This window comes from Sorex fumeus, unplaced genomic scaffold, assembly GCF_029834395.1.
Source record: "Sorex fumeus unplaced genomic scaffold, SorFum_2.1 ptg000003l, whole genome shotgun sequence".
NCBI lineage: Eukaryota > Metazoa > Chordata > Mammalia > Eulipotyphla > Soricidae > Sorex > Sorex fumeus.
Genome location: NW_026606060.1, coordinates 3,062,450 through 3,083,547, shown reverse-complemented (window position 1 = coordinate 3,083,547; position 21,098 = coordinate 3,062,450). Strand labels below are relative to the sequence as shown.

The following is a 21,098-nucleotide window of genomic DNA, read 5'->3' as shown; positions in this document are numbered from 1 at the left end:
AATAAAGGGGTCAGGGGCACTTGCTTTGCATGCAGACACCTGTTTTGTTTGATCCCCGGCAGAGTCTTGTACCCCTCCACCACACCCCCTCCCCAAGACCCGCTCCGTCACAACAATGTATAGCCCTGAGGGTCTCTAAGCTTGAGCAGCATCATAGGTCACAGCCAAGCACTGAGCTATACTGCTCACTTTGTTGTGTGTCACCGGGAGTGGCCCTGGGCCCTCTGAGCAGTGCTTGGGAACCACTGTGCCCCCAAAATGTTGTTTTGGGTAAAGTGGAGAAACGGATGGTGAAACAGAATTGGAAGCAATGTGTGTAGGAGAAAGGAAGCTTCCCCTGTCTTGCTCTACACTGTCTTCCCAGGCAGCCCATTTCAGTCTTATTTGCTCTTATTATTAAATCACATGAGCATCTCATGCCAGTTTGGGGAAACATCTTTAAAGCATTTTCCTCAGGAATAATCTCCTCCTCCTCCTCCTCCTCCTCCTCCTCCTCCTCCTCCTCCTCCTCCCCCCTCTTCCTCCTACTTCTCCTCCTCTTCCTTCCCCTCCCCACCCCTCCAATCCCCAGTAGTGCTGAATGCGTACTCCTGGCTCTTCACTCAGGATCATTTATGGTGGGCTTGTGTAAGGCACATGTCCTTCCCACCATACTATCACCCTGGCCCCTCTGAGTGTTCTTGAATGTAAGGTCATACATTACATAAGAGTTGAGAAGAGTGATTACTCAGCAATTGCACAACCACAAGAGGTTGGTGTTGGAGGGCCAAGGGAAGCGAGGGTTAAGATGGCTCAGGAGAAAGCATCTGAAAAGCAGTGAGGATTGTTCAATCAACTTTGGTGCAGATTTTTCTTTAAATTTTGATTTTGGGGTCACACTGAGCGTTGCCAGAATTTACTCTTCTGATGGGACTTGGGAGACCATATGGGGGTACCATGGATTGAACCCAGGTGGACCACTTGCAAGGCAAGCACCCTATTCATTGTACTATCTCTCCAGCTTGTATCCAAACAACATTGATCAAGTTTCTATAGTGGTACAAGATTTGAATCCAACGACAGGTATAGAGATGGGGGGTAGATTATTTAGGGGAAAGTCTACCTCAGGAATATGAGAACAGGGTGTATGTTTGGGGAGAGTAAGAATGTTCGCAATCTTACTCTTTCTTCTTCAAAGCAGCTCACCTCTATAAGGGTTCCTTATAGAGGCTAAGGCCACAAAACGTTGTTAGCAAATGATTTCAGTTAATAGTCTCTCAGAGATGATCAAACCAAAAAGTGATCTGGTGCTAGACCTGCAGATGGCCCCACCTAATAAAAACCATTCTATGCCCAAATGTATTTAACAAACAGTGAAGAAGAGCAGGAAGAGTATGTGTGTGTGTGTGGGGGGGGGGGCGGTTGGTGAGGGAGGGAAGAAATCCTCTTCCGGTGGCATGTTTGCTTCCTATATTTCTTCTGGAATCATGACCACTTGGTTTACTGATTAAAAACACAGTTTTATTGCTCTCTGCACTGCCTAGTCAATAAATTTCCAGAAGAGAAGGCTGCTTTCTACTGTACCCCATGTAACATCAATAAAACTGACAGCCAAATTCTGACTTCAGAATCTTTATTGCTGGGGATAATGCAGTGCAGAACATATTTTGGAGAGTGTTTACATAAAAGCTTCAACGGAACCATTTAGAACTGTTTATTCATGCAAATGGAGCCCGGCAGCCTAAGCATCTCAGCAAGCAGCTTCCTCCTCCACCAGGGCACCTAGTGTGGCTCCCAGGAGAGCAGTTCGGCTCCTATTGGGCCAGGAAGGCTGCCTGAGCTTGTGATGAATGTCCAGAAGAGGAATGAGGATCAAAAGTCCCACAGAAGTGAGGGAAGGTGGAGCTCACACACTGGCTGTCTCCAGTGACTGTGGGGTAGCCTCTGTGCAAGATGAAATTTTGCCAATGTGGTGTCCAAGCTGCAGAGCAAGAGAGGCAGTGGAGGGGAGGGTGGAAATAGACCCCGAGGGCAGGTAGGCAGGTAGGTGGGTGTGACTGGGGCTAGACACTCAGACCCTAGGGTGGAAGGAGGGAGGGGCACGGTGCTCCTGATAGCAGGTGTGGCCCCGTAAAGCTGCGGGGTTCTGTGATTTCAGAACCCTTGCCTCCTCCAACTTTGAGTTTCACCTCAGAGATGTCATGTCTGCACTTCGGATGCCTTCCACTGGCAGCTTTCCTAAACATTCGAGGATCTACCTCCCCTGCACTCCCTTTGGACGGTGCTCCCTTCTCTGGGGTGATTCTGTGCACCTGTGATTCTGCCCACCAAGCCTGAACATTTTAACCACTGTCTAAAAAGAACTCAGATTCCTTTTATTTGTACATCCTGGAGAAATTTCCACACTAGGCGCTGGGGAGATAGTACAGTAGATAGGGTACTTTCCTTGCACATGGACGACCCAGGTTTGATTCCCAGCATCCCATATGGTCCTCTAAGCACTGTCCAGAGTGATTCCTGAGTGCAGAACTAGAAGTAACCCCTGAGTATCACCAAATATGGCCCCAAAGCCCCCCCCCCCAAAATTCCCACACTAATATTTTAGTATGTGTTGGGGAGGGGGGTTTGGACACTGCCCAGCATTGTTCAGAGGGATTCCTGACTCTCAGCTCAGGAGTCACCCGTGGTGGTGTCATAGGAAGCATAAGCGGTGCCAGGGATTGAATTCAGGCACCACATGCAAAGCCAATGCCTTTAACCCCTCTTCAATCTCTCTGCCTTCACAACAAACATTAAGGGAATTGGCATAAGCTTTCTCTTCACGGCACTGTGACAGGAAGGGCGTTGGAGGACCTGCATGTCCACTGCTGAATGCACTGAGAGAGTAGTGGGTAGAGGCCGCATGTGGGCCGCTCGGAATCCCAGGGCTGAGTGAAACAAAGCAGGGGATGAGAGGCAGATAGGAGATGTGAAGTGGAGTGCATGTGTACTCAGTGGCAGAGGTTTGAAAGGAAAACATACCAACACGCAGCAGGACAGCTGCCTAGAGTGAGTCAAAAGTAAGAGAAAGAAAATAAAGAACTGTACACAGGGAGAGAATTGTTTGGCAAGTGGACCAATGATCACATCCCTTCAATGAAGCATGGCCCATTTTGCATGGTGCGCCCGAGACAAGGAGAAAAGGAAGTTTGGCTTCGATGTGTTGTGTTTGTTCCACCCACTCACACTCATCACCCCCACTTGTTTTTTTATTGCTTTTTGGGATTACACCTGGCGGTGCACAGGGGTCACTCCTGGCTATGCACTCAGGAACTACCCCTGGCGGTGCTCAGGGGACCATATGGGTTGCTGGGAATTGAACCCGGGTCGGCCGCGTGCAAGGCAAATGCCTTACCCACGGTGCTATTGCTCCAGCCCTCCACTTCTTATTTTTAAACTGGGTGTTCATGGGTTCTGCGGACTTAGTGGGAAGTCTTATGGAAAAGTCCAGCCAGTGTCAGCTGATACTGAGCAGAAGCCAAGAAGAATCATAGGAAAAGGGCAACAGGAAGGTCAGTTCAATCATTCAGGGCTGTACACGGAATGAAGCTATGGATAAAGAAGAATTGAAGAGAGTCAGAACCTTTTCTGTCTCTGAGGCCAAAGGTGGACTCAAAGCAAAGCATCTCAAATGGGGGGTAAGAACCAGGATTTAGGCCAAGTGTGAAGAGGGGTTTGCAGGGTGGGGGAGGTGACAGGAAGAACAGGCTGTAAACACGGCTGCTTACTTCATTGTCACAGGCTTTTCTATAGTTTGAAACTTTGATCTTTCAGTGAAACTTTGATCCTGCGTAGATGACACCTACATTTAGTGCCTAATTCCACCTTACCCAACTGGTTTTTGGCCATAGATATTGTCGCTAATACTTAGATATGGTGACTACGGCTGCCTTGGTTTCATCAGTTCTGGGACCTCTATCTACCAATGATTTCTTCCAGCAAGTCCCCCAGTATCTTCATTTAGGAGTCCCCCCTAGATGAATTTGCAGGCTTCAGGAGATGGAATCAAGGAAAAGCAAACACCAGTGTGTGTGTGTGTGTGTGTGTGTGTGTGTGTGTGTGTGTGTAGGGTAGGAGAGTGGTGAGGTTGGGAGCAAGTATGATTCAAGGCAATGTGTATACTCCTGCCCTCCAAAGGCTTCAGGGTAGAAAGTGGGGAGAGGCGCAAACTTTAACCAGAGCCAGCGCTAATCACGAGGTCCTGGTACTAGGGTGAGTACTTAATCGCATTCTAAATGGCAGGTGCTGCTTCTACTCGAATTTTGAATGACCCTCTCAACTTAATGGCTCTCCTGGAATGACCCATAGTCCAAAATGCCCACCTAACCACCTCGTCTTCTCTGGGCTGCCCATATCCAGCGACATGTCAGTGAATAGAATCAAGGCCCAGACTTAACTCCAGGAGGGACCACTCAGAGAGGACACCCCCCATCAGAGGGCCTATCCAGCTGCATTTTCAGCTCGGCCTGATTCAGTTTCTTTCCCAGCTTATCCCATTGCCAGGTGCCCTGGCTGTCCCCCCAAGGTCAGAGCCCAGTACTGGGAGGTTTTGCTTTTGGGTTACACTCAGAAAAACCCGATCACCCCGAAAAGGAAGTCACGTGATCAGCCCCCCTGATTGTTCCTACTCTCTCCAGTTCTCAAGGGTGGGTCTTGATTGCTTTTTATTTCCCCCGAGCTTGATAACACAGATGACCTTCGAATGACTCAATGTGCCCCCCCTCACTGGCTTATTAATGAACCCTCAGAACAAAGTTAGCTGGAGCAGTCCATATTCAGGAAGATTTTTGTTCCTCTTCCAGGAAACCCAAGACTTGGAAATTCTTTCTTGCAAAAGCCCATCAGTGGGGGCTGGGGATGCCGTTTACATTATCAAAGAATCCACTAAAGTTCCAGTGAATCGTAACCTTCTTAGCTGAAAAGTAAATGGTGCTCAAGGACACATTCTCCTTTAATTATAATTTTTTTTTGTTTTGTTTTGGGCAGAGCCTGGCAAGCTCCCCGTGATGTATTCGATATGCCAAACACAGTAACAACAAAGTCTCCAATGGAGACTTTACAGGGCCTGCTCGAGCAAATCGATGAACAACGGGAGGACAGTGACAGTGTTTTGGGTCATACCCCAGTGATGCTCAGGGGTTACTCCTGGCCCTGCACTGAGGAATTACTCCTGGTGGTTCTTGGGGGACCATCACCACCATATGTGATGCTGAGAATCAACCCAGGCTGATCTTGTGCAACGTAAACAACTACCCACTCTCTCCAGCACCACATTCTGCTTCTAAAGACAGGCATTGCATGAAGCTGGTTACCGTGCAGGGTCTCCTACCTCCTTTTGATTTAAGAGCTCAAGGGGTGCAGGTGATTTCTCGGGCCATTTTCTGAAGCCCATAAGTCGAGCAGGGTCAGAGAAGACCAAGGCCAGGAAAGAAATCTAGTAACAATCTCAATCTCCCCAACCCTGGATGGCGTTTTCAGTGGCCTCCCCGAGCTTTCATTTCCTTCTGCCCAGCATAGCAGAAATGAAACATTTTTATTTATCTCCCTCTAATTGTTTAGTCATCTGTATTACCCATTTAAGAAAGTTGCAAACATCCATCTTTCACAAATGATTAGTTTATTGCCAAAGCTACACATCTTGAATTTAAAAACACTCCCACTTTAAAACTCCCATTGTGTTTCAAAACACTGACATAATCATAGGAAGGAAATGGTGAGGAGCTGGAGATGATTAAACCTTGTTTGCCTGACATATGCTGGAAGGGAAAGTACTACCAGATTTAAATTCAAAAGAATGTTAATGTTTTAAAATTTATTACGTAGGCCTTGTTCTACATTTAACAGAGACTTAAAAGTTGATTTTTCAAGCATTCTTTTTTAAGCTGTTCAGTTTTTTTAAAGTGAATTTTTATCTTGAAGTGAATTAAAATAGCTTTTAATGAAAATTTTTATTACAATTAAAAAATTAAAAATAATTTTCTCTTTTCATTTTAGATTATCCATGACTTCTACTCAAATCTCTTCGATAGCCATGTCCACTTGCCAACATACCAAATTCCACAGGATGGATATGTCGTTCCCAACGTTCTCCCTTCCGAAATCCGACACGCCATTTCGTCGGTAAAGAAACAAACAGCACCCGGCCCAGACAAGGTCAGACCTGAACACCTGAAGAACCTGCCGTCAGGACTCATCAATACACTGGCTCGGCTCTTCACTCGCTACCTATCTGAATGCAAGTTTCCGTCACAATGGAAAACCAGCAGGACCATACTACTGTTCAAGAAGGGAGACATCCATGACATTGGCAACTATCGCCCGATCTGCCTATTGTCTGTCATCTACAAGTTGTTCACTCGAGTCATCCTAAATAGGATTGGCAGAACACTAGATGAAGGACAACCATGCGAGCAAGCAGGGTTCCGCAAAGGATTCAGCACCATCGACCATATCCACACAATAACCAAGCTCATTGAGGTTTCTTGGGAGTTCAAGATGCCGCTCTGCTTAACGTTCATTGATTTAAAGAAGGCCTTTGATTCTGTTGAGACGGAAGCGGTCATTGAAGCCCTAGCCAATCAGGGCATTCAAGCCCAATACATCAGGATCCTCCGTGAGCTGTATTGCGGATTCACTACCAGGATCTCACCATTCTACAAAGAAGTGATTGTTGATGTCAAGAGAGGGGTGCGGCAGGGTGATACCATTTCACCGAAACTCTTCAGTGCCACCCTCGAGAACATCATGCGACAACTGGAATGGGAAGGAATGGGAGTGAAGATAGATGGTCGGCAACTACACCACCTCCGCTTTGCTGATGACATTGTTTTAATAACACCAAACATCAGCCAAGCGGCACAAATGCTGGCCGACTTTGACCGTGAGTGTGGAAAGGTAGGACTACAGCTGAATCTTACGAAGACAATGTTTATGAGAAACAGCCTCATTCCTGACGCCCCATTCGCTCTCAATGGAACGACCATCTCCGAATGCAACAGCTATGTGTACCTAGGTCGAGAGGTCAACATGACAAATGACCTGGCACCCGAGCTGCACAGAAGGAAGAGAGCGGCTTGGAATGCCTTCAAGAACGTCGAAGAAATAGCTAAGAGGACGAAGAACCTCCGGCTCCAGGCACATCTCTTTGATTCCACTGTTCTTCCTGCATTAACATATGCCTCAGAGACCTGGGCCCTACGCAAACAAGATGAGAACGCTATTCAGGTCTCCCAAAGAAGAATAGAAAGAGCTATGCTTGGAATATCACGTTTCACTCAAATGAGAGAAAGAATCCGGAGTTCTGACATCCGTCGACGATCAAGAATCAGGGACGCTATCTCATTTGCCAAGGTGTCGAAAATCAGATGGGCTGGTCACGTAATGAGATTTAAAGACGACCGTTGGACTAGAGCTGTTACTGACTGGATTCCACGGGATGTCAAAAGACCGCGTGGCCGCCCACCTACCAGATGGTCAGACTTCTTCGTCAAGATCATGAACGATCGGTTTGAGACCCTTCATGTTCCCGGAGCGAACAGATGCCATTGGGCTACACTAGCACGCGACAGGGACAAATGGAGACGTTACTGGCGCCCGCTCGAGCAAATCAACGACTAACGGGAAGTTAAGTGATTAAGTGATTAAGTGATTCATTTTTTTGGTGGGGGTTGGGGATGGCCGCACACCTGATGGTGCCGAGGGCTTTCTCCTGGCCCTGTGCTCAAGAATCACCCCTAATGGTGCTTGAAGGACCCAAAGGGGAACTGGGGATCGAACCTGGCTCCACTGCATTATCTCTTTGGCCCCAGTTACCCAATTTGCATAAGTTACCCTGCATGATTATTTGCATATTTACAATATTCTCGGTAAGTGTGTCCTGCTGCTTGGGTCCTATGTTCACTGTGTCTCTTGCACCTACCCCTTTATTCCTTTCTCATTACCATTCCTCTTGTCCATTCCTGCACCTTGACTATTTTCTAGTCCCTGAATGGATTTCCCATCACCTCATCTTGATCGTACCTTGCCCACTCCAGGCTAATCTTTCCGCTAATTCCCACCACAGCACTTTTATACTCAGGTGTCATTCTGCCTCTCACGCGTCTGTCTAATTATCTAGAAATATCTTGCATTCAAGGTCATCTAAACAAAGCCTAAAATTCATTCTTCAGCCCTTTCATCTACTCTTCTCTTTTATAACCAGACCACTGAACTTTGTCTAATGCTGCTGTAGAAGCCATTGACCAACTGAAATATGGCCAGTGTGAACTGAAATGCACTGCAGAGGCAAAATGCACACCAGACGGCAGGAGACCAGAATGTCAATGATCCCATGAATAACTTTTATACTGACTCTACGTTAAAATGATATTTTGTACATACTGGGTTAAGTAAAATACTTTATTAAGATTCATTTCCTCTTTGAACCCTTTAAAATGTGCATTAGAAGATGAAATTTATGCATGCGGCTCATATTTCTACTGAACAATGCTTTTCTAGACAGATCAGGCTGTTACGTTTTCTAAACTGGTCTCATATATTCTTTCCTTCATTTCCACTGTCTCCACAATTTACAGTGCTCTATGGATCTTACGTGTCCACCCTTCTTGGCTAATCCAATCTTACCCTTGGCTACAGCTCCATCTCCGCCAGTATGTGCTTTGTGGAAGCTGATTTCACTAAATGTATGTTTGCTCCCCTCAAACAAGGCAGGGTGGTAGAGTACCACTTAGCCTGGGTGCCCAGTTCAGATTATAGCCTTCAGGGTGGGGGAGATAGCCCAAAGGGCTGGAGTTTGATCCATGTGTTTGATCCTTGGAACTGCCTGGACTCCTGGGTACCTCAGAGTGTAGCTGTGATTTCCCCAAGTTCCACTGGACCCAAGCAGTACTTCATTGCTGGGCCTGAGCACTGTTGCATGAGACCCTCACAGGAAGGCCAGGAACCAACAGCTGTGACACCCAGGCCCTCTGAGCCCTTCTGGGAACGTCTTCCAAAATGATATGAATTATACCTTCACTTCACATCTACAAAATCATAATGATACTGATAACTTTGAATATTTTTGAGATTAAATAAGAAAATGTGACTGTAATGCCAATATAGCATCATCTAGCACAAGAGCTCAGTAAGGGCTTTTATTTATTTTACTATTATTGTTTTGCTTCCTGGGTCACACCTGGCAATCAATGCTCAGGGATTACTCTTGGCTCAGCCCATATCAGATGCCAGGGATTGAACCCGGGTATGGACCGTGCACGGCAATCCCCTTATCCACTGCACTACCTATCTCTGCCGCCCCTGTAAGTGTTTTAAGTTTATAGTTGCTGACTGTCAAAGATTTAAGTTGCCCCAGCTGTGCCTTAAGGCCATCTCTACTTCCTCGTAGTGGTTGGGGAATTTGGAAGATGGTGGAGGGTGGGTTCAGTATTTTAAAGTTTGAGGTTACACGCAGTGGTACTCAGGGCTGAGTCCTGGTGAGCTCAAGAGACCATATGATGTGTGGGGTGTTTTATGGATCAGGTTAGCTGTGGGTCATGCAAGAGTCTGACCCTCTGTGTCATCTCTCGGACCCCCCAATTTTTGGTTTATTTTGGTCCCTACCTGGTTGTGCCCAGAGATCACACTTAGTGGTGCTCGGCAGACCAGATGAGGTGCTGGCGATTGAACTGAGTCAGCCGAGTGCAAAGCAAGCGCCTCACCAATGTGTTATCTGTCTGGCCTTGGGTTCAGGAGTTAAGAGTGGTACTTCTGTCTCCCTTCAGCCTAGAAAACACTCATGATTCAAACTTTACAGTGTCTTACACACACAGGACAACTAAGACAGGGTGAAACACTTTTCTGGCATGTTTATTTCCTTCCATATCTCCTACCAGCCTCACCGATAACTTTAAAAATAAATTGTAAAGAACAGCTTCTATTAAAATTTCAACTCTCTGGAGGCACCCTACAGAGTCTGCATTTGCTCTCTGATTTTTTTAAAAAGCTCAGCCAGTTGGAACTCTCTCATCGGAAAGCCCCATTGGAGCTTCCCCTCCTTTGCCACTGTACCAGAACACCCAAGAATTATAAGGTGAAACCAAGAGGCTCAGGAGAGATTCCCCAGAGAATTGATTTTCCAAGTCATTTGTGCAACAATTAAATTAAAACTATAAAGTCGCAGAGAAAAAATGGTACCAAAAAGAAGAAAAAAAGTCCCTCCAAATAAAAACCACAAACAAGTATCTAAACCTTGATTCAGAATCCATTTCAAGTTTTCTAATGACACGGAGCAAAAATAATCCAGTCTTTGCCCCTTAAACTAGAATTCTTCTAGCCATAATATAACATGACAAGAATAACTCTGGTAAATAAAACTACATGTTGAATTCTCCCCGGGGAACGTCGGCATCATCTGTAATGATTTCTCAAAAATATTTTTCCGAGGAGCAGGATATTATACTGTCACGGCAGTGACACTGCAGACATGCTTCAGGAAGTTCTTTCATTATAAGCGTCTGTTTCCAGACACTACAAGCTTTCCCCCCTCGCCCGCCTTTTCTTTTTTTAGTGAGCCAGTAGAAACTGTTTGCAATGGATGCATCCCATACTTTCAGTTAACCCAAGGATGGATTTGTAGTGCCTGAAATGACTGACCTTGTGCCTTTGTTTGCCACTGTTCCTGAGCTTTGGAGGATTCACGGCTCCCACCACCGCCACCCCTTTCTCTGGAAGCCAGTGGCTGTGCTTGGCATCCCTTGGCATCCCTTGGCATCTGAATCATGGGCTGTGTCTGGCACGGGGCTGTAGCAAAGGGGCATGGGGCTGGTGCTTTTGGAATTTAAAACTTGTGATAGAGGGGCTGGAGCGATAGAACAGCGGGTAGGGCGTTTGCCTTGCATGCGGCCAACCAGGGTTCGATTTCCAGCATCCCATATGTCCCCTGAACACTGCCAGGAGTAATTCCTGAATGCATGAGCCAGCAGTAACCCCTGTGCATCGCCAGGTGTAACCCAAAAAGTCAAAACCAAAACAAAACAAAAAACCAAAGTTGTGATAGAGAACAGGTGTCACTGGAGGTGACATGGAGGTGATGCTCTATAACATGGAATCTAGACCAGTTGCCCGACCCCCTGCAGCTTCTCAGCCTGGTGCAGTGAGCCTGGCCCTCACCTCCCTGTATTGCCTCAGGTTTTTGCTACATTATCTCCCTTGTTTACACGACTCAGCCTCAGGTGTTTGTCACTCAACAAGCCTCTCTGGCTTTACAGGGGAAAGTGCTACACTGTTCACTTTGCTCTGGGCCTGGATTGGTGGCCAGCGGAGGCAGAAGGCTTTGGGCAGCAGTCTCTGCCAGCCTCCAGAAAGCGGGGACTGAATTTCAGGCCAGCCCCAGCTCAGTTGTCCCCTGCGGGAGTGAGGCCTGGAGAGCTGCAAGCACAGCTCCCCACCCCCAAGGTAGTAAATTCTACTCTGAACGCCTCCTCCCCACTTCTGCTTTGCTGAGAACCTTCTTCCGGCCTTTATCATTTTTCTGCTCTCCCTTGCATCTTGTGAGAACTGCTTCTCTGTTTCTTCTAGCCTGGCAAACAAACCCAAGGCTCTAGAGGCCAGGAATCCTCTGGACCCTGCACTGTTTCTGTACATTTTCCTCTGTAGTTCGTGAATGTCTTGATGCTTCTTTCCCAAGGTTTTCTATGCAGCCAACTGGAGGCTTGGGATGGGCAGTGAGGATTTTAAAGAAAAGCCTCCATGGGTTTGGATGCTCTGCTGGGCAGACAGGGTTGATCTACTGAAACTGAACAGTAGAAAATAGAATCAAGGGGTCATTGGAGTGAATTCGCTTTGCACACAGCTGGCCCGGGTTCAATCCCCGGCATCCCATTTGGTCCCCAAACACCGCCAGGAGTGATTCCTGAGTGCAGAGTCAGGAGTAACCCTTGAGCATCGCTGGGTATGGCCCCAAAAGAAAAAAAAAGGCATTTAGAGTAGTGTTTGAGAGGCGGTCTATCCTGGGTGTGGCAGTCTAGCCTGGGTCAGCAAGCAATACTGACTCCAGGCAGTGCGTTCAGAAATGCTAACTTATCCACTTGCAGACTGAGAAGACTTGAAGTGCCTTTTTCTCTAACAAAGCCTGCAGGTTTTAACCAGGAGGCTTTGTCCCTGTAGGTTGGAAGGTATTTAGTGTTTCCTTGTGTAATTTATATTAAGGCTGGGTTTTCCAGTCTCTTCTGCACAATCAGATTACTAGAGTGAGATTTTGGGGCTTTGCCTGGCTTTCTGCTGTCTCCTCCACCCTCAGCCAGACTGGGGGCAGGAACCCTCAGATCTCCCAGAGCCAGAAACCCACAGAGCAAATCTGGGGCCAGAACCCCACAGAGCGAATGTGGGAGACAGGGCTTGCTGCTCGGCTAAGGTCTGTCCAGGCTTTGTGCAGCTGATTCATTCAGATGAGCTGGGGGTGGTCACTTCACCCACCAATTCGCAGAAACACTGCTGGCCACTGCCCGTGTGGCAGAATTAGGAAGCCGGGAGAAATCTGACGTCAGCAGAGTCAAGAACAATTTTAGTGGTAGCAGCAGCAAGAAACTCTGAAGTCGAGTTTTATTTCTAATTTGGACTTTTTTTTTTTTTTTTAACTTTTGTGCACCAAGGAGCCGTGGCCCAGAGCCGCAGGGAGAACAGCTGTGAGTAGTTTGGTGGCTGATGGGGGGGGGGTGTTATCCCCAGTGAGGCTGTAACTGGGAGTGGAAACTGCTAGAACAGTCCACCCAGAGAGCCCACCTGCCTGGTGGGTGGGATTCTTTTCATTCCCGGGGCAGGAGGGGGGGAGAATGGAGTGGGGGTGAGGGGGGTGGAAGTCTGATAGGAAATTTGCTACAATCTCCATTCAATGTGAGTCTCTGTCAGCTGGAAGTGCTCACGGGGACCCCCAGCAGCCCCCCAGCCTCCAGCAGTGCCTACTCACATCCCACCAGACCGTGTCTCCTTCCAGCAGGGGTGGGGTCCAGTCTGCACTTGATCTTAGCCAAAAGGCCAAAAGGTCAGGAAGCCATGAGGAGCCCCATCTGGTGCAGCCTCTCTGGGAAACTGCACCTTGGAAAGAAGCTTTTGGACCTCAATTCAAGATATGAAAAGTAGCCCTCTCGAGGGGCTTGGGGAAAAAGATGGAGGTGGGTAAAGTTGCAGACCCGGAGCCCTCAAAAATCAGAAAGAGGCAAAAGAAGGAAGAAAAATCTCCAGAATGCCGTGCTGGGAGAGGGAAGCTGGGCCTGCAGGGTCCGTGGGGAAACTGGCCTGGATGGATGGAGGCTTCCTCCAAGATTTCAGCAAACTGCTGCCTACTTTCTTTTTAGTGTCTTGTTGGGGGTTATTCATTTTCCCCCAAGAGGATGATTTTCCAGCTAATAAATGCTGGTCCTTACAAAGCTTTCTCTAGAGTGTATAGATTCAGTGGAGCTCAAGAGCTGGGGCTGAAATAAGGTGGACTTCAATTCTACCTTTGTTTCTCTTTCCTTTTCTTACCCCATGATTGGGTGAGATAGTGAAGGGAGATGGGATGAGTTTTCTTAATTCAAATCCCCCCTATGTCCTGTTTCTACTTCCCCTGTTCCTTGTTAGACCACTCAGAGTGTGTGACAGGGCGGCTTCTATACAGTTTCCTCTGATCTACATTGAATCACCACAGAACCTACTGGTCTCAATGCAAGTTACCTTGGTGTTTCTTTCTTTTTGGTTTTTCTTTGGGGGGGGGGGGTTGGGCCACACCAGGCAATGCTCAAGGGACTCTACAGGATGCTGGGGATCGAACCTGGGTCAGCCACAGGCAAGGCAAGTGCCCTACCCACTGTACTACCACTCCAGCCCTGTTTTCTTTCTGTTTAATAGATCCTGGGCTGGGGACTGATTTTTCTCTAATGAATAAAAAACATAACAAATAACAAAATGAAAACCATCTGAATGAAAGCTAAGCCTCACTATTGTTTCTCAGAAGCTGGTATGTCCACTGCGACTCTCTCAAAGGGCACAACAGGAGAGGGAGATCTATAAAGTCTAGGCAGGACTGTATGATAATGTTACACAAAGGACTCTCCCCATTTCTCATAGGCACCTCATCACCTCTGCAATCTCTCAGATGGAGACTTTTTAAATGACATTTGGATAAGATACCTGCAAGCTAAACTAGAGGCATCCTTGCACCTCAGCTCACCACTTCTATTCATTGGTCTCTGCTTGATTAACATGTAGCTCAACTCAAGAAACATTTTAATTTTATTACTTCTCAAATTCTAGGACTCTTCAGCCAAACAGACCTCTTCAAGTGGTTCTCACTATATATTTAAAATTTGATTTTAATTTTGGACTTTTGGAGCACACTTAGCTATTCTTAGGGATTACTCCTGGCTCAGTGCTCAGGAATCTCTTTAGGTAGTGCTTGGGGACCATATGCAGTGCCAGAGCTCAATCTGGAGTTGACCTATGTAAGGCATCTTCCTTCACGACAGTGCTCTCTCTCCAATCCCAAATTATCCTCACTTTAGCACAATTTTTCAGAGCCAGGGTTGGGGATGGGGGCAGACTGCTGCCTTCCAGAGGGCATTCAGCAAATTTTTAGAGAGATTTGGGCTGTCATTATTTGAGAGGACAGTGCCTTTGCAATCTGGTAAGTAAAAACCAATGATGCTGCTATACGCCAAAGTGTACAAAACAAGACAACCATCCACAATACATCATTACCCACCTCAAGAGTCCATTGAGGAACATTGTTCTAGCAAAAGAGGCGCTGATATGACTATAGTGAACAAATAGTCATATCTAATGGGATATGTGAAGACAAATACATAAGTACTAAGTGTCCAAGGTACTATGTCTGCTTGGAAGGAAAGAGTAAAGTGGAAAGAGGATATTGGGGAGAAAGTCCAAATCAAGAGTTTTACGTAATTTCTATATAACCAACTGCCCTAGAATGGTTTTGACTGAGTTGATTAGTCAAGAACTACACATTGGGATTCCCACTTCCTCACCCCTAAATTTCCCACCCCACTGAGTCCTTGATTCACTTATTTCTGAGATCTTATAACTTCCTTTAAAAAATATTCCTCCAAAGATGTTGGAAATGTCATCAAAAGGAAAGACTCTAGGGCTGGAGTGATAGTACAGCAGGTAGAGCATACTGTCTTGCACGCGGCCGACCTGGGTTCAATCCCTGGCATCTCATATCTCATATAGTCCCACAAACAACACCAGGTGTAATAATTCCTGAGTGCAGACCCAGTAGTAACCTCTGAGCATCGCCGGGTATGAACCCCCCCCCCCAAAAAAAAAAAAAAGAAAAAGGAAAGACTCTGTTCAACCTCAGTCTTTGCTTCTCAGCAAGGCCTGCCTGTCTAGCTTGTTCTGTGATTATTCTCTCTGGGTGTTCTTTTCTTCTTTCCTTCCCATGGTCCAACCTCCTTTTGAAGGGATGGGGTGCTCATATGGTAGCACTCAGGGCTTACTCCTGGCTCTGCACTCAGGGATCACTCCTGGCAAGCACGGGGGACTATCAGGGATGCTGGGTATAGAACCCGGGTCAAAAGACAAGCACCCTACCTGCTGTACTATTGCTCTAGCCCCTGCAACAACCTCTTGACCTTGACCATAAAGCCTGTTCTTGGAGGGGTCAGTGCACAATGATTGCTCTGTTCTCTGAATTCCTTAAATCACTGTTGCTTCTTGGCCCTTTCACACCACTCTCAGATATGTCTCCCTCTCTAACGTGGGTTCTTAGGACAAAACCGCAGCATCCCCCAACTGACTGCTGTTCAGAACCCTGATTGCTGCCAAAAGTGGTGGGAGAAAGTCATTCAGGAAGGATGTCAAGAGGCTAACATCTTCTAGCGACATTGGACTGATGAATACAGCACACTTTATCCTTTCAACGTCTCCGGATTGTGTCTTATAATAAAGTATGAAAGTTGAATCTCTGCTCAGTAGGCACAACATGCAAAAAATAAATTGCCATAATTATTATTAGCATTTTCTTACTAACAGATTTTTCAGAAGCTGTTTCTATATCAAGCAGATCAACCTTTCTGTTGTCATAGAGACAAAGATCTTTATATAACCATGGGCAAGGTGATATATTTTTTTTCTTCTCTCCCTTCTAGTTGTCTGGAATTAATAAGAAAAGGGAAGAAAAATTTTAAGTTAATTCTTTTGTTTTACTTTTAAATTTCAAGTTCAAATGGGTGAATTTATGAGAGGAAAAATATGTATTCATATCACGTTTTGTATTTCAAACACCTACATTTTCAGTAAAATATGGAAGCATCAATATGAATGATTGAATGATGTCATTTTCAAATGTGCAAGGAGGGAGCTGACAAACTTTAAACACTTATAATCCATAATATCCTTTTTTCCCCCCTTTTAAAATCAAATGGTGAGATTTAGATGTAAGTCAGAAGGTAGGGCTGCCAGAGCCTGAAATGATGAAAGCATAAACCAGCATCTGCTGACTGGCTGATGGTAAATTTTTTAGGGCACAGCAGTCCTTGGCTCTGAACACCCACGTCCTGTCCCCCCACCTGCAGTCAGACCCTAAAGGTGGGATGGTGCGAGAATTACTCTCTTCTCCAGAAACCTCACCTCAGCATTTCGGTTCATTCAGAATGAGCTTCTGTAGGCTGTTCCTAGCGTTTTCTATCCTGTAATTATGTTTGCCATTTTCTCTGTTTATCTAGGAGAGGAATTTATAATGCACCCATTGACTTTTTCTGTCCTTTGCTCAATGGGGAGAAAATTTCTCTTTCATCCTCTTCCTCCAGGACTCGTTCTCTTACTCTTTCCAAGATGAAATTTCCCCCCATGCTCTGAGACCGATGCTTGCACCCCATTTATCTTCCTCCATGGAGTAATATTTGCCCTTGAATAATCAGTCTGTACTCCGGAATTCCTTCTACTCTTGTACACACACACACACACACACACACACACACACACGTAGAAAGCTCAGACCTTTTCCTCTATCTTCTTTTTTTCTTGAATCTCTGAATTGGGGTGGGGAGGCTTGTTTGATTACAACTGCTTTATTCACAAATAGGGTGTGTGTGTGTATGTGTGTGTGTGTATGTGTGTGTGTGTGCGCGTGCATGTGTGTGTAAGGTTGGGTGGCACCATGGGAAGGGAGTTCATGGTACATGGAAGTTGGAAACATATTTCTCGCCCTCCAGAAGATGATACCCTCATAGAGACCAATACCTGAATTCTCAAACATTTTTAATATGCATGAGAATCACCTGGGAGCTTCTTAGAACATAGATTGCTAGGGCCAAGGACTGCTACTAGTCCACAGGCATGGGAAGACTGCTGACTGCTGGACTACTGCCTGGTTCTAAATGCAGGACCAGTAGGCAGAGCAGGTGCCAGCCCATAGGTGTGAAAGGTAGTAGAACGCTGTGCTAGGCCATACTCCCAGCATTTCTCACCCGGCAGTGTGGGCTGGGGCCCTGGAATGAGCATTTCTAACATTTCCCTGGGGAGGTTGAGCTATTGGTCTGGGGTCACGCTTTAAGACATATTGCCTTAAAGCGACTAAATAAATACCTTCCTATTATTTCTCTGCATTTCTTTTGCCCTATGGATGGACAAGTCACTGTGTGACACTGAAGAGAAGGACCCTGGATTGGCCTCCACGGTTTCCCCTTCCCAGGATTCTCACCTGAGGGATGGGGACCTGCTTGTGTTGTGTGGGTCCCAGTCAGGGAGCTCGGCCTCGTGAGAGTCACGTGCCTGCTGGCCTAAGAAACCTCAGTGTCGGGAAAGATGCGTGGGTGTGAGTGCTCAGAGGGTGTGTGGGGGGCGGGGAACCCCAAGGGCTGCAGAGTTGACCCCGTTCCTCTGAGGTTGTGGCTAGTGAGCTGCAGTATGAATGTGCTGTAACACTGTCTGCGAGGCTGCCGCAGGCGCCAACACCCTCTGACACAGTTCCCAGTTCTTTCTCGGCAGCTCGGAAGTATGCTTGGGTGCAGTGGGGAAGGGGTCTGTTTTCTTTTAGCTTCTTTCTTCAGGCAAGCAGGACCCTCCAGAAACTAGAGGGCTGTGGCAGCCAGGATCACAGTAAGATTTCAGTGATAATTGGAAGCTAAAAAAAATCAGGGAGGGTCCAGAGAGCTGTACAGTGGATCGGGCACTTGCCTTGCATGCGGCCAACCTGGGTTTCATCCTTGGCTCCCTGAGCCTACTAGGAGTGACCCCTTAACCTCACCCTCCCCTCAGCTTTATTTAATTTTTTTATTTTATAAAGTAGTTCATAATATCTGATTACATTTAATATTTAAACACCAATCCCATCACCATTACACCTTCCCACCACCATATTCGGATGTTTCCATCCCAAACCCCAACCCCTGACCCAAAGCAGAACTGAAATAATATATTTTGTATTGTTTGTCATAAAAAACCACTGAAAACGCTATAAAAATTTCCTTAGAGGAAAGAGTGTGAAGATTGTTGTATTTCACCCAGGGGGCATCAAGCCCTTCTGTAAGAGATCACTAACATATTGTTAGAGGTTTAAGCCTTGTGTGCTTTCGTGTGTGTGTGTGTGTGTGTGTGTGTGTGTGTGTGTGTGTGTGTAAAATATTTCCCTCTAAGACTGATTGCCTTCTACCCCATCAGATGTGGTGGTGCTCTTGGAGTATGGGTAGGGTGTGTGGTATGAAGTGTCGCATGGCTGTGAATGTGGCTACCTGGTCCAGGAATAGGTTCAGTCGCCCACACACAATTTAAAAAATCTAATCAGGGCTGGAGCGATAGCACAGCGGTAGGGCGTTCGCCTTACAAGCGGCCAACATGGCTGACCCGAGTTCGATTCCTCCGCCCCTCTCGGAGAGCCCGGCAAGCTACCGAGAGTATTCGATATGCCAGACACAGTAACAACAAAGTCTCCAATGGAGACGTTACTGGGCCCGCTCAAGCAAATCGACGATCAACCTTTACCTTTACCTTTAATCAGGCCTTTACCTTTACCTTTACCTTGAATCAGGGAGTTGGTCCAGCAGTTGAAGCTGGGTTGTATATTACTTATTTTACATATCAGTCATGCAGCAAGGAGGGGATGCCTTCCTTATGCAGACAGCTGAAAGCAAAGTCAACAAACTCCTCTGTTCTCTGTACCTGCGGGCACTTGGGCAGGGGCTTCATGTTGTGCCCCCCCCGCCCCTTCCCCCCCCCCCCCCCCCCCCCCCCCCGTTTCTCCTGTTTGGGGTGCTCCTCGCAGAGAGAGATGGCAGGTACAGCCATTCACAAACTCCATGGGAAGCTCACCTGGGCCTGGACAGCTGTTTGGTCAGGTTCTTCCTAAAGGCAACTGAGCTGACTAATTTACAGAGCACCATCTAATTAACACAAACCTCCTCATCCTTTAAATGGTCCTGTCAACCACAAATCATCCTGCCAGGCCACTCAGCCTTCCAAGGGAGAGGCACAGCCCCTCAGGAGGGGAGCAGGGCCCTGGGGGAATAGGGTCCTTGGCTGTAGAGGCTAGGGTGCCGGCTGGAATTTCCCTCATCTCCCCGCATGGAATTCCATCACCAGAAAGGGCTGCAACAGCACGGGTCCTTGGGGCAACTTGTAAAAAATGCCCCTCACTCTTCTTTCCCTTTCCTTTTCCCTTTTAACAGCCGTTGGAGCTGTAATTCTTGAACCATGACCAGCACCTGTTTGATGTGTACACTGCAGTGGCTTTTACAATGTGCGGCCGGTGCTACAGTCTAATCTTACACAATTTTCATCACCATTAAAAAACGACATCCATGAACTGCCCAGGGCTTTGGCCCAATCTGCCAACTCTGAATCAGCTGTTACTCAGGGCCTCTCCTGGAAGCGGAGCCTGCGAGCATCACCCCTCTTGCTTTCGTCTAAAGTGAAGCGGGGACACCCTCAGGCTGTCCGCTACACCCTGACAGTCAGTAAAGAGCTCGGTGCCCAGCTGATGCCCCTGTCTTCCCGAAGGTCCCTGGGGGGGTGTGTGTGTGTGTGGAAGGGGGTGGCTGGCGCACCCCAGCCTTAGGCAAGCAGAATGCAAACTCAGCCTGGAGGAGGGGTGGGATCTGCGGGGGGCTCAGCAGGTGAAGGTGCAGGTGGGCGCTAGTTGGGTGAGGCTGGTCACCGCACTCCGACCACAGAGCCCGCGGGAACCTTTTCTGCGCCGGCTGGCCGAGGCTCCAAGGCCGGCTGCTGCCCGGGGCCCTTCCGGAGCGCAGGGGGGCGAAACTTCTCCTTCTGCTTCTGCGCGCGGTGCAACCAGGGGTACCGGGGCGAGGGTGCCGGTGTGCCAGGGGCCCTGGGGGCGGGGGCGCAGGCCCTGGAGGCTGCAGCCTCAGGCGCGGCCCCGTGCCCGACCTTTGCAGAGGTTGATGCGGGCGAGTGTCTTTCTCCCAGCTGCCAGGTAAAGGGGCCTAGGAAGGCGTCGGGCGGCAGGCGGCCGCGAGTACTCACAGTCGGGGGAGGCCGGGCCGCGGGCCGGGGCAGCGCAGGGCGCCGTCGGGCGGGCACACGCAGGGCTCGGGGCACGGTGCTCCCGGCAGCGCCCGGGCCAGCAGCAGCAGCAGCAGTAGCGCCAGCGCCAGCGGCCGCCGGGGCGCGTGGGACCGTAGGCTCATCGCTGGGGAGCCCAAGCCCAGCCTGCGCGGCCCCCAAGTACGGCCCGCGCCCCGCCCCCTGCCCCTCGGGCCGCCCCCGCCCCCGGCGCGCCCCCTCGCCCGCCCCGTCTGCGCCCGCCCTGCCCCGCCGCTCCTCGCGCTCTCGGCGCGCGCGGCTGGAGACTGCGGGTGCCAAGGCGCGCTCGGCACCACCCGGCGTCTGCCTCGCCGACAGAGGGACGCCAGCCACCACCCCAGACCCCAGGGAGCGAGCAGCCCTGCTCAGGGCCCTGCCTCCTGCGTCCCCACCAACCGCGGGATCCGCTTCCCCCCTCCCCCTTGGAGCCTCTCCGTTTTTCCTGGTGCCATCTGCAGCCTGGAAATAGCCTGGAACTCGGTCGCCTGTCGGTGCTGTAGGTCGGGAGAGCCAGAGCAAACTCAGTTACTCTGGTCCTTTAGTCTAGCGTCGGCCGGGGGGGC

General features: G+C 48.3%; 1 protein-coding gene across 1 annotated transcript in view; it reads right to left on the bottom strand.

Moving 5' to 3' along the window:
* Positions 1–20,639, bottom strand: part of LHCGR (luteinizing hormone/choriogonadotropin receptor) — a 58,314-nt gene extending 37,675 nt beyond the window's left edge. Inside the window, 1 exon segment of the mRNA XM_056118840.1 lies at positions 20,476–20,639. Within this exon segment, the coding sequence (XP_055974815.1) occupies positions 20,476–20,639 (164 nt within the window).
* Positions 20,640–21,098: the final 459 nt, after the last annotated feature.